Genomic DNA, 13,934 nt, shown 5'->3' with positions numbered 1-13,934 from the left:
TCCTGCCATCAAAGCAGTGATTACAGTCTGTAGATGTGTTGTCTGCTCCTGGGCTGATCTTGAGTGGTCAGGATAATGAGACTGCTAAGCAGGTGTTTGACTAATTTCATTCAGAAATCAGTTTAGAGCTAAATCAGTGTCGCTATATACTGGAAAGTATGACGTCATGCATTTTTTTTTTTTTTTTTTACTGATGTACAAATAGTAAGATGCAAATGTAGGATAAACCATCGTATACATATATAGCAAGATTAGCTAGTCTTGCAATTTTGTTTACTCTGGAGTTGCCTTTGTGTCTTTATTTCTGTAAATCTATTACTTTTTTAAACCAGCCGTTAGTCTAAGGCCTTACCATTGCAATGAAAGTGTCACTCAAGCAGTGCCCCCCCCCCTCCCAGTCAGCCTTTAGAGGTAGTACAGACGACAGTCTCTCAAAGTAAATGGGCTCCAGCCGTGATTGCCTTTGATTCCCTTCGCTAATCCCCTTTCATCTCTAATGGGTGCTGTTTGCTGCCCTGTTAGGGACGCAAATGTATCATCCCTTCCCTGACTGGCCTGTCTTCGTCCCTGAACGTAGCGACCAAAGACACGCGAGTTTCTGTCAAGCCACCCGGAGCCGTCATATTTCACACAGGATGGGAACGCCTCCATATAGCTTTATTAGATGTGAGAGGGTAATAAGGGTAATGTTCTGCCTTACAGGGTGTGATTGCATCCACATCACAGCTGGTTTGGGCTTGGAGAGATTTAGACAAGTTTCCTTTCTAGTTCTTGCTCAGATACATGCTCAGTCTGCTATCTTTACGACATAAAGCAAAAACTACAGTGTAAATGTTGTTTAATCCTCTACAAAACAATTAACATATATTTAAGTATTAATTTGAAAGGTTGCATAGAAGTATTTATGCTTGGTTGAAAATTATATAGTCAAGGCCGTCTGAGATTTTACCCAAGAGCCACATAAGAGCTCCTTTAAAAATAAACTTACAGCTGTACACCTTAACTAAAGGCTTTGTGCTACACTGTACAGATCTGTACAGAAAAACTGACTTATACCCAGAGTTTTGATTATTGGAAGTATTTATTATCTGTCCGATTTCTGACAGGATGCATGTTGCTTAAAATATCGTTTTTTTAAGCCAGATTGTATGCAAACCAGTGTTTGTATTAAAAACACATAACTGGATAGATTTCTTTGGGTTAATTAAAAGCAGCCCATAGACCTTGTCTCCTTAGAGCTTTTCTCCAACTTTCAGTTCATCTTATAATCACATCATTTTGACTACAATACCCCCATTAACCCTCCCTTATTGATCCTAATCAGTAGGAACTTTAAAGCGGTAACCGGTGGAGCTGGTCTCGTTCTAAAACCCTATGGTTATTTGACAACAAAAAGAGAAGTGGGGGGTTGAAGAGACTCAGGCCCTTGGCTTCGAGGTAGAATCCACTCAGACCTTCGGCCCCTGAGCTCGGCTCGAGACGACGGACACTGACTTCAAGTGCCTGATGTCTTCTGCCGGTCCCTGCTGGATTACAAAGACATCACACCCTTGTCGTCTCCTATTCACAAGACTTTTGCTTTCACACTTCTGGGCTGTGAAAGAAAAAAGTGTCAAGAAGGGATTAAGGCCTATTGAGCATTACTGATCCCCCCCCCCCTAACCACCACCCACAATTCACACGGATCCACATTCAAAACTCCCAGTCCAGGTCGCAGAGGAGCCGAGGAACTGCTGACATGTTTGTGAATGGGGCATGAAAAGAGTGTCAGGAGAGTCTTCACTGGGGAGGGGGAGAGTTACATTTGGGGCTTTCCTTTTCCTGTTAAAAGGTGGTGTAATGAACACTACAAGGTGCTAGGCTGTCTTTTGAAGTTCAAAGGACGTCAGTTAGGTGGCTTGCGAAAGGTGGATGGTATAGTTTATGACCGGTTTAACTGTTTCTGACTGGTTTCATGCATAAGTGAGGATCAACAAAACCCACAAAAACCCCAAAGTGACTAAGACTTTTTATAACATTAACTACACCTAAAACTGTCAAGATGTCATGATAAAAAGTGTGCTGGTACAAATACATCACAAATAATAATAAAAAAGAGATACAGGTTTTGGCTTCATAACCGTGAATTAAACATAAAATCATTATGCTACACACTAAATATACAACCACTATTTCATACAGTACAAATGCTTTTGAATTAAGAAGGCACTAAACAAACACTCATAAGAACACTATTAGACAAATAACCATGTTAAGGTGATCATTCAAAACGTTTAGTGTTGGAAGAAAAAAATGACAGTTAGAAAAAGGAGGCCAAAACATGCCAGGTGCACGTATACGTAAAAATATATGTGGCTTGACTGCAAATGCATACTGCACATTCGGCAATATGCATCACACAAATGCATTCACGCAAACACCAGCTGCTATACAGCTCATCCCCCAAGTCTGAAACCTCACGGAATATATAAACTTAAACAGGCTTTATAATGAATATAAATTGTTATTTTAAATAAAACAAGACTGTGTAGGAAAAAAAGGACATTTTCAAATGATAAAATATTTTATTTGTTTATACTTTTGCTACATAATAAATACATCAACGTCTGTCTTTCCATTTGATAGATAAAATCAGTTTTAGTATTAACAGTAGTAAAGACAATGATACTCTTTAAAGCATATGTAACAATTATACATTATAATTTATATTTATAAAGAATTATAATTAGATTCTTTCTTATAAAATAATCTAATTCTTATTTAATCGTATAAAATTGATTAACAACAAGAATAATTAATAATCATCATTATTCCTCAAATCTTTCTGCATAGTTTAAAATAAGTAATTTAATATGGTGATGGTGCAAGGCCGGCAGAATGAACCATCAGCTGAGGTAGAGTGTAAACCTGAAGTGCATCACGCGTTCCTCTCTGAAGGTGGAATGTACTCCAGGCCCAAATGGGAGAAAATTTCCTCTTCTGAGTCTGCTCGAAAGTAACACTGCTATAAAACACATACAGACACAGACACACAAGTGCAGAAGAAGAATTTAAAATGAGGAGAACTAGCAGACTAGTATATGCAAGACAACTGTCCTGTTATTATTTCTATTATTCTCATAACAACATCAGTTTTAAACTCTAAAGATCTGAGAATAAATTACAAACATCGGGTAAAGCTATGCAATTAGTCCATAACCACTTACTCACAAAGGATTGAAAGAACGATCAAATATTCACAAATTTCCCACTAATCTCAAAAATAAGCCAATAATTAAAGCTTAGAGTTTGTCTCTTTAGTTCTGAAACTACAAAAGATTTTCACTACATACACACACACACACCTCACACTTGAACTGAACAGTTGATAGAGATACTCTTTAAAGCCTTTATCACGTCTCTAATCTAAAGTGCTGTTTATTAATTGGGTTTTTGATGCTGGTGACTCTAAATGAACTTGTCCTCTGCAGCAGAGGTGAGTTTAGGTCTTGCTTTCCTGGGAAGACTCAGTTTCATTATGGTGCTTGATGGGTTTTGCAAATGCACTCGACATTACTCTTCTTGCAAGAACTATTTCATAACAGCTGACCTTCATGTCATAAAATATCAACTGACTGTTATCGTTGTTGTCAATTAAAGACTTAACGCCATGTGTGTTTTTTATTGTTCTGGAAATCTCCAGTAACGTTTAAACTTTTAACTGGTACTGTATATAAGATGGTTTATGTGCTTACTTTTTTGCTGTCGTAGAGTGCATGACTACTCAAGGACATCCCTTTTTCCTGTCCTGCCCAGCGCCTCAGCTCCCTCTCAAAGAGCTACACAAGGAAAGTGTTTTAACACATTTAGTTTAGTTTCCCTTAGAGGTGCATTTAACCCATAAACACAATGCTGTTATTACTGCATTATGAAATCAGCACCATGTATGGAAGAAATACTATCTGAGGATGGATCAATGCATCATTTGTTAGTAATCCACCTTACCTTGGACCCCGTCCAGCCTAGTGTAGCGAATGCAAACTGACTGTAAGGACTGACTACAAGATCGACTCGAACAGCTCTCCACGAGGAACCAGAGTAACTTTCTTCATTTTTATCTGTCGTACCAGAGCTGTCCAAAGAAGCTTTAACAGAGGTATCACAGTCCACTTTGAATTGCTCAAGCCTGAATATAGAGAAGCATCTCTCAAATCGGTCCATGTTACTAGGAGGACGTGCGGGTCCATCTTTACTCTCTAGGTAAGAATTCCTAGTTGTTTTCTGGTACAAAAGCAAACCCTAGGAATGAAAATTAAGAGCTTTAAGTAAAAAATTCCAAACATGACTCTGGCAATAAAATAACAGCTAGTATGTCATAATGGCAACATAGAATAAACAATTTACAACATATTACATCATGGTATCTGCTTATGTCTAGTTATTCCTAATGTCAGTGTGCATATAAAGTGTTTAAAAAAACTCTTTTAACAGGTTTCACATTCTTACGAATATTTTATTTTTATACACTGCAATTTTATTTTATATAGTGCAATTCCCTTTTGTGTCTCGTTCCTATATTATCCTCCTTATGTCCACTCAGTTTCTCCACTGTCACTGTAACATCTGCTTTGCTTATTGAGGATCTAAATCTGGATTTCTGTAAAGCTGCTTTGAGGTGTCCATTGAAGCAACTGCCATGTGATTGGTTGAGTAGATAATTGCATTAATGGAAAATTGAACAGGTGTTTTATATATATATACACACACACACGTATTTAATAGCCTAATCATGTCAAACTGCTTAAATATGTCAACATTTATTTACAATATGATTTTAAATAAATGAGCATTGGTGGCTCAGTAGGATTCTCGTTTGATTCCAACCCAATGCCCAAACCTCAGCAACTGGATTCAGTGCTGGTCCCAAGCACAGATAAAATGGGAGGGTTAAATCAGGAAGGACATTTGGTGTAAAACCTGTGCCAAGTGGTGTGTGGATCAGCAAAAATATGCTTTTAAATAAATGTTTTCCATTAGATCATGCGATTCTGTATAATCTTTCTAAAATGTGGCCAAAAATAAAAGTCCCTGCTTTTTAGGCAAGGCATTTTTATTTCACCTTTAAGTCTATAAATCTAATAGTCTTTGCTATTTACAATCCATTGGTTTTCTTTTATTGTGCTAAAGATTTCTGAGGGCTTTGCAATTTCTGGACAGCATTAAAAGAACTTACAAATCATAAAACAACTGGTTAAACACACTAAAGAAGATGCTATTAGTTATGGGCAAGGAGAAAGCTTGTTAATGTTTTAATCTCAATTACAATCCGCTTTACCTTCAGCAGAAACCCAAAAAAATAACAAAATGATCCTTGACGTGATGTTGAACATGTGACAATAACTTGACAATGTCTCTATCTATTCTACTATAGCATTATATTAATCATATTACTATTTTACCACTGTATACAGTAGTTACTGTACATAGGATTCCTAAGATAAAAGTAAACCTTTAACATAAAATCAGTGCCATTTATAATATTTCAAAATTATCACTGATTACCTGATTCTCCAAATAGTTCACAATTTTGGGCATCAATTTTTCCTCTGCCCCCTCTTCTGTGTGTGTTATGAGAAAGTCCACATCATGGCCTACCTCCTTACCCCTTAAAAATATAAATATAAAGGTACTATAAGCCACATGTATACGATTAGAGTTTTAGAGGCAGCTGTGTGACTCAGTTAATCAGGATCTTGTTAAGTTTAGCATAGTGGAGCTAATGAGCTAAATCTAGTATTCTTCTTATCTCTCAATAGTCGGAAGCTGTTAATTCATTTTGTAGAACAATAGTTATGACAGAAAGTGCAATAAAATCTAAAATTAGTCAAATAAAGTTAATAATCATGAATAAGATATTAAGCAAAATATTTTTTTTTATCCATGATGCAGCTGTACCTAATGCTTTAAACTATACAAACAAATTGTTTATACAAACACCTTCTGAATCCTCCTGTCAGTGTAATAATTGCCCCAGGCAGCACAGCTTTTACCGCCTTCTCGACAATGTCACTTATGACCATAGCCTCCTTTTTAGTGACAGGTGTGTTCAGATCATTATAATACTGCACTCCTAACAATCGGAAAGAGACAGCTATAAAGATGCTATAGACAAACTGAATCATTAATTGTATATTATTTAATTCCTGAACAGAAATCATTCTTTACCTGCTTGCTGTGCGTGGTTCAGCTTTTGTCCTGTGTCTATAAGGTCTAATGGGCTACGTATACCTTCCCTAAACCACCGATCTGCAGTCCTTACTCCTACACCAAAAACACCAGTCAGTGCCTAAGGACATGGAACCGGGTAAAAGATATATATAATTTTTTTGAATAGGAATTTTATTGCATGTATTACATAGCATACACTAAAATATGTCAATTGCTAACCTTCATGGCTTGAAACTGCTCAGACTGTCTTGTTGACTCCACTTCACTCGAGGTGCCGTCTTCTAAAATCTCCTAAAAGAGAGATGTTCATTTCAGCAAGAGAGCCACTTACTGTAGATAGATATGAACCGGAGATATCTCTCACCTTTATAACTCTCAGGGAATGATCACCCAAGCAGGGCAAGCCCTTCAAGTCTTGCATTGTACGCACAATATATGGAAGTGCCTTCAAGACAGACGATGACCTTCGAAAGGCAACGCTTCTGCCTTCATTCTCACTGAATTCTGCATTTTCAGCCAAGACCTCCAGAGCTTCCTGGGAAACATACGGAGCAGCACAAATTTTAGGATTTAAAGTAAATAAAAAATAAAAAAATTTCCAGAAATTTAACCCGAACGGGACGCCAGTCCCACCAAATTCCCATGAGAGAGAGAACAAACAACACACCACTCAGGTTTAAGCTAGATGGTATTGTAAACCACTGACTGTTTGTGGGGTCAAATTCTGAAAATAATTAAAATATAAAACACCAATATAATATAATATAACAGTGAAACCTCTGCATACAAATGCCCTCCCTTACAAATTTTCCCCTTACAAAATTTTGCACGAAATTTGCATTTCCATACAACGCATTTTCAAAATACGAAAAAACAAACCGAACAGAACGCAGACTAAGTCGATGTACGTTCCGGAGCCTTTTAAAACTTGTTTGCATCAGTGGAAAGCCATGTGAAGCGAGTTCACAAATTGTACGTTTTTTTTTTTTTTTTTTTCAAGTCATACCACTGTTTGGCAGCACAGTGGCTTAGTTTAGCACTGTCGCCTTGCACCTCCAGGGTCCTGGTTCGATTCCGGCCTCGGGGTCTGTGTGCATGGAGTTTGCATGTTCTCCCCGAGCTTGGTGGGTTTCCTTCGGGTGCTCTGGTTTCCTCCCACATACCAAAGACTCACAGCTTAAGCTAATTGCCCAGAGTGTAAGTGTGTACTGTATGTGTGTGGCCTGTAATGGAAGTCTTCTGGGATAGGCTCCAGGCCCCCCAGTTACCCTGTATACAGTAAATTGGTATAGATCAGTGGTTCTCAAAGTGTGGGGCACGCCCCACTAGTGGGGAATACAGATATGACAGGTGGGGCGCAATGAACGGGAGAGAATTAGTGGAAAATAATAGGAAAGTACCTATTCTAATTCATGCTTTTCTTTATTGATTTATTTAATCTTTATTTTCTTTATCGGACACTCGAAACTAAATAATGACACACAAAGAAATGAATCATTAATACAAGTAAATTAAAATAACATCACAGAAAAAGTAGAACCATAGTGCAACAATAACGGTTTAACGTCGGCATGTTAATTGCAAAGGAACAATATATAAGGAAACATTCGGGATTATATATGTCATTTTATTTATTCCTATGTGTATTCTGATGTTTCTGTATTTTTGTTAAAAATAAATATTTTATCAGGCAGTACTAGTCTGGCATTTCTAGTTTCCAGTGTGGCAACAAAGTTGCTTTTTGATCCTTCAGGCGCTGAACAGAAGGAAAGATCAATATCGTTCTACGCTTTTTGTTGGTGTGCGACATTTTGTGATGATCCCTAAATTATTCGTTGCGCCGTAGAGAATAATGGTGTTTATGCTTTTAAACATGTATAATTTAAGGCGGATGTAGCTTAAAGACAATGTAGAGAGGAAATATATGTGGGTATCTTATTCGCGGGTTTATTTACGCAGGTATTGAATTCGGAGATGTGAATATCAAACTAACTTTACCGCGGACACAAACAGGTGTTATGCGCTAAAATGCCCCCCTGCCACGGATTGCCCCCCTACATAATCTCTATCAAATATTATATTAGGACATGCATTCAAAGGTTTTTTAATATCAAATATATTATTACTATTATAATATAGTAGCGTACTGTATGTAGTGAGCATAATAACATCAATGGATACATTTGTCACATGGACCACAAATAAGCAGGTGATTCAGCACAATCAGCCTAATCAACCAAAAATCCAGCCGAAAGGAAAACATGATGAAGGCTGTGTTGCGCTTGGATTCATGGTGGGGATGGTGGGGGCAGAGGAGAGACCCGTGTGTGTTTTGTGTCTTAAACCGCTGGCAGCAGACAGCATGAGACAAAGTAGGAAGACACTTATCGACAACACACCCTAGTCACGTTAATAAGCCACTTAACTTTTTTGAAAGAAAGCTCTAGATAAGTGACAAAGTAAGCCTGTTATAACAATTGCACGTGTATTTTATCTGTTTTAAACTTGGTGTTATTTGATCTTACTGGTTTAGAAATAGATTTTTCAATAAATAGTACACTTGGCCGTTTTCGTTATCATTTTGTTGACAAGTGGGGCTTGAAAATTCGCCCACCCCCTTAATGACAGAAAATGTTTGAGAACCACTGGTATAGATGATGAGTAAGATGATGAAAAAAAGTAAAAAAAATAAATAATACCCATAAGGTTATGATAATGAAACATTAAGGAAAGTTTTGCTGTTTATTACAAACATATTGCTCAATGGTCTCTTATTGAAAGACACAAGGCGTACAGCATCTTCTTCTTTGTCTTTCGGCTGTTCCCTTTCAGGGGTCGCCACTCTTGATCCTATCCATCCTTGTCACTCCCAAAGGGAAACCTCAACATCTTCAGTTCTGCTACCTCCAACTCTGCCTCCTGTCTTTTCTTCAGCGCCACTGTCTCTAAGCCGTAGAGCATCGCTGGTTTCACCACTGTCTTGAACACCTTTCCTTTTATTTTCGCTCACACTCTTTTATCGCACAACACACCTGACACTTTTCTCCACCCATTCCAACCTGCTTGTACCCGCCTCTTCACCTCCTTTAAACACTCTCCGTTGCTCTGGTCCGTTGACCCTAAGTACTTAAAATCCTGCACCTTCTTTACCTCTGCTCCCTGTAGCCTCATCAGAGCAAACCATCACCATCACCAGAGCAAACAAAAAGGGGCTTAGAGGCGATCCTTGATGCAGACCCACCTCCACCTTGAACTTTTCTGTCACACCTACAGCACATCTCACCACTGTCTTACAGCTCTCATACATGTCCTGCACCACTCTAACATACTTCTCTGCCACTCCAGACCTTCTCATACAATACCACAGCTCCTCTCTTGGCACCCTGTCATATGCTTTTTCTAAATCTACAAAGACACAATGCAACTCCCTGTTACCTGCTCTGTACTTCTCCGCCAGCATCCTCAAAGCAAATACTGCATCTGATGTGCTCTTTCTAGGCATAAAACCTTATTGCTGCTCACAAATGCTCACCTCTGCCCTTACCCTGGCTTCCACTACTCTTTCCCACAGCTTCATTGTCTAGCTCATTAGCTTTATACCTCTATAATTGCCACAGCTTTGCACATCTCCCTTGTTCTTAAAAATTGGCACCAATACACTTCTCCTCCATTCCTCTGGAATCCTCTCACTCTCCAAGATCTTGTTAAACAAACTAGTCAGAAACTCTACTGCCACCTCTCCTAAGCACTTCCATACCTCCACGGGTATGTCATCAGGACCAACAGCCTTTCCACTCTTCATCATCTTCAACGCCCTTCTCACCTCACTTCTACTAATATTTGCTACTTCCTGTTCCACAACAGTCACCTTTTCTACTCTTTGTTCTCTTTCATTTTTCTTATTCATCAACTCCTTAAAGTACTCCTTCCATCTTCCCATCACCCTTCTGGTATCTGTCAGTACATTTCCATATCTATCTTTAATCACTCTAACCTGCTGCACATCTTTCCCATCTCTATCTCTCTGTCTTGCCAACCTGTACAGATCCACCTCTCCCTCCTTACTGTCTAGCCTAGCATACAAGTCCTCATATGCTCTTTGTTTGGCCTTTGCCACCTCTACCTTCACCTTACTCTGCATCTCCCTGTACTCCTGTCTACTCTCTTCAGTCCTCTCAGTGTCCCACTTCTTCTTACCTAGCCTCTTTCCCTGTATACACTCCTGGACTTCCTTATTCCACCACCAAGTCTCCTTGTCCACTTTGCCCTTACCTGATGATACACCAAGTAACCTCCTACCTGTCTGCCTGATCACATTGGCTGTAGTTGTCCAGTCAACTGCAAGCACCTCCTGACCACCCACAGCCTGTCTCTACTCTTCCTAAAGACTACACAACATTCTTCCTTTCTCAGCTTCCACCACTTTGTCCTTAGGGATGTGCGATTTTATTGATTTAGCAATTTAATTTATCTTTTGTGGGGTGATTCCTTTATTTAATTAACTGATAGGTCAGTTGTGACAGAACTGATTCATACATTTTAACAGATTTGGGCAAAGTTTTAAAAAATTAAATCAACGAAACATGGATGAATTCCTTCATCCATTTTCAATCTTCCATATTCATCCAAAATACTCCAAAGGGTTTTCTTTTTTCCCAGAAATTACAAACAGCATGCATCTTCTGCAAATATCCACATTTTTCATGATTTTCGCTTTTACTGTTTCAAACTTATTTTACTCCTCGAGTTTATTGGGTGTTGGTAAAATACCGCCACCTACTGGTCTGGCATGTGGAGCAGAAGATTATCCCTTAATCAATCAACAACACAAAGTTGCACAGCATTTCAGTGATTATTAGATACTTTCTGGAGTTTTCAATACAGTGGAAGCTCGACATGCGAATACCCTTCCTTAAAATCTTTCACCTTAAAAATGGAAATTTTGCAAGAAATTTGCATCTGCATACAAGGTATTTTTGGCATACAAATGAACAAACTGAACCAAACGTTGCTCGTATGTTCAAAACATGTTTGTGCCAGTGGAAAGCCAAGGGTATTGTGTTTATAAATTTTCAAAGTTTAAAATTTTCATTGGTTACAACAGTTGTGGGTTTCAAAAGAGTCAACCCACAATACCAACATTGCTTTCAGAAGGCGGTCCAAAGCTACATGCTTTTTCACATTTTTTTTTAAATATTGGAAATATTTTTTTATAAGGCTGGAACAGATTATCTGCATTTACATTATTTTTTTATGGGAAATTTGTATCACAATTCTAATTTTATCCTTAAGAACGTTTCTCCAGAATTAATTAAATTTATATGCTAAGGTTCCTTTGTACCTAAAAACTTTAGAGAAATAAAGGTAAATCAGACATTGAATCGAAATGCAATCGAAAGTCACAATGTCAAAAAAAAGCGAGTAGATTTCAATCGAATCAACCTCTGATTTACAGCTTTATTATTTAGGCTTAAAAAACATTTGGGAACGAAACGACTGACTACACTTTGGTGAGTGGAGAATTGTGCACAGTTGATTGTGCATTGTGCCAGAGTGTGTAAGATGACCAAAAGTGAATCAAAATGACAGGATGTAAAGGACTCACTGTAAGGAATAAGTTGTGGTGCTTCAGTGGAGTTCTCCTCTGACAGGCGTAGCTCTTCATTATAATTACAGGAGTAAGCTCAGAGGGCTTCGGGCTGGTCTATAAAGAAATAACTCCTCATCAGTTTCACCGTAAGGGAGAGTAGAAAGCAATGTTAAAAGTGTCTTTTCGAACAGGGACTCCCCTGATTGCACTGATCAGGAAAGGAAGCATTTAATGTTATTTTTGAGAAGGACTAGCCTGGAAAGTCGACAGGGAAGCTGAAGAAAAGATCAGGGAAAATCAGCTTTAAGAGGCCAGCAGTAATGTAACCTACTGAATTTCCAACCGCTGTTAAACAATGAAGGAGAAGAAGTTTCACCATAACACAATAACAGACACAAGAGTTTAGCTATTACCTTTAACCTGTGTCTGTCCTGAATGGGGACAGGACTTCCTCTCGCCATGCTCTCAGTCAACCAGCTGATGTCCAGAAGACTGACAGAGCTGGATGAGACTTTTCCTTCTGTTTCCTGTTTCTTAATCCAAACCTCAACCTCATCTCCTGTGTTGTTTTCAGACACCACATGTGTAGTGGAAGAGCTGCAAAGAGCAAACACTACCATGTTATAACACTGACATGTAAGGATGCTTTAGTGCCAGGAGGATTGTTTCCTGCAGTCTACCTGTAAGACTCTTCTATCAGAAATCCTTTACTCCGAGCAAGACGCGTCAGGAAGGATTTTCTGGACGCACCCATCTTCCTTTCCACGATAAAGATAGCAACATCAGGGAATTTACACTCAGCGCTGTTAGCATGACTGGCATTTTGCTCTGTAGTTACTTTCCTGCGTTTTAGGGGAATCATTATCTCTGTGACGCTCTGCTAGCCAGCTAGCTACCAATTTATTAATTATATCAGGAAAGCAACAGCTTTCGGGTCATGATAAAAAAAAAAGTTAATAAATATACAATGCTATTTGGTTGTCAGTTTGTTTGGTTGAGAGTTCACTGCTCACTCCAGAGAGACACTAAACCGGCGGAGAGCTCTCAGATGACGAGCAAGTGCACGCGAGGGACGTGAGGAAACCTTCAGCTGCGCATGCGCTCGAAACAGTTCCGGCTTGTGTTGCCAGATCCTCAGTTTGTATGCCAGAACTGGAAACCAGACCAAAAACTAGCTAAATAGATAAATAAATAAATACTCAATCACCAAATTAAAGTGCAAGTTAATAATAATAAAATACACAAAATTGAAAATCTATCTAGACAAAAGTATTTAAAAGTAATTATTGAATTCAGGTGTTTCAATCAGGTCCTTTATCCCCAGTGAAGGGCCTGAATTCCATAATTAACAGGTTTGGCCTAATACTTTTGTCTAGATAGATTTTCAATTTATGTGTTTTTGTGTAGTTTTTTTTTATTTTTTATAAGTTAAGCTTGAAATAATTCATTCTGTAGAGCATTTATGAGGTCAGACACAGATGTTGGACGAAAAGGCCTGGCTTGCAATGTCTGCTCATCCCAGATCATCCTAAAGATGCTCGATTGGGTTGAGGTCAGGGCTCTGTGTTGGGGCCAGTCAAGTTCTTCCACACTGAGTAAGTTCAAGCTTACCTTATTCCAAGATATTTGGAGAAGCTTAGACACAGCATTCTCAAAATTAATTTTGACACATAGCTAACTGAATAATGCAGTCAGTGCATTAACCTAACAGCATAAATATTGATATTGTTAGTGTGTGTAATCTCAAAACCATGAACACATTTCTAACATATTTTTCTATGAAACAAATTATGAAGATATAATTTCATGTTTCAGTAATGATATTTTTGATGTTTAAGAGACATTATGACAAGGGTGTCAAGTCATTTTCTGGATAGTCTCAAGCAGTATTACACATTAACTATGTAACATAATAGTAAAATATAATGAAATTGCGGCTTATTGTGAAAAATTATCCAAATGCAGCACATACTTTCAGCAATTGACGTTTGATCGCCCCAGTATGGCGACCACACAGATGCACATCAAATAGCAAAAGCGGTAGCTACATTTCTATATTTATGTTTTTTACAGTAATCCCTGATGGTGGTCACATTACTTTTGTTTGATGCCAATAGCTGTTATCTTTAGTCTAGTT

General features: G+C 38.3%; 1 protein-coding gene across 2 annotated transcripts; it reads right to left on the bottom strand.

Moving 5' to 3' along the window:
* Positions 1-2,593: 2,593 nt before the first annotated feature.
* On the bottom strand, positions 2,594-12,863 carry polm (polymerase (DNA directed), mu). 2 transcript variants are annotated; one of them, XM_053515694.1, is made up of 11 exons: positions 12,478-12,863; positions 12,211-12,394; positions 11,813-11,911; positions 6,572-6,742; positions 6,427-6,498; positions 6,205-6,325; positions 5,977-6,130; positions 5,542-5,644; positions 3,985-4,278; positions 3,735-3,818; positions 2,594-3,004 (listed from the first exon to the last, which is right to left on the bottom strand). In XM_053515694.1, the coding sequence occupies exons 1-11, from the start codon at positions 12,657-12,659 to the stop codon at positions 2,918-2,920; spliced, it is 1,551 nt and encodes a 516-aa protein (XP_053371669.1). In that variant the 5' UTR covers positions 12,660-12,863; the 3' UTR covers positions 2,594-2,917. The 2 variants fall into 2 exon arrangements, with proteins under 2 accessions (XP_053371669.1, XP_053371670.1); XM_053515695.1 differs by having other exon boundaries at positions 5,977-6,109.
* Between the last annotated feature and the right edge of the window lie 1,071 nt (positions 12,864-13,934).

Source organism: Clarias gariepinus, chromosome 17, assembly GCF_024256425.1.
Source record: "Clarias gariepinus isolate MV-2021 ecotype Netherlands chromosome 17, CGAR_prim_01v2, whole genome shotgun sequence".
NCBI lineage: Eukaryota > Metazoa > Chordata > Actinopteri > Siluriformes > Clariidae > Clarias > Clarias gariepinus.
This window is presented reverse-complemented; position numbering and strand designations above follow the sequence as displayed.

Excerpts from the sequence above, each read along its gene's own strand:
- polm (XM_053515694.1), bottom strand. The coding sequence starts at position 12,659 with ATGATTCCCCTAAAACGCAGGAAAGTAACTACAGAGCAAAATGCCAGT. Across the intron at positions 12,395-12,477 it reads CTGATAGAAGAGTCTTACAG|CTCTTCCACTACACATGTGG; the intron begins GTAGACTGCAGG and ends TGCTCTTTGCAG. Across the intron at positions 5,645-5,976 it reads CTGACAGGAGGATTCAGAAG|GGGTAAGGAGGTAGGCCATG; the intron begins GTGTTTGTATAA and ends TATATTTTTAAG.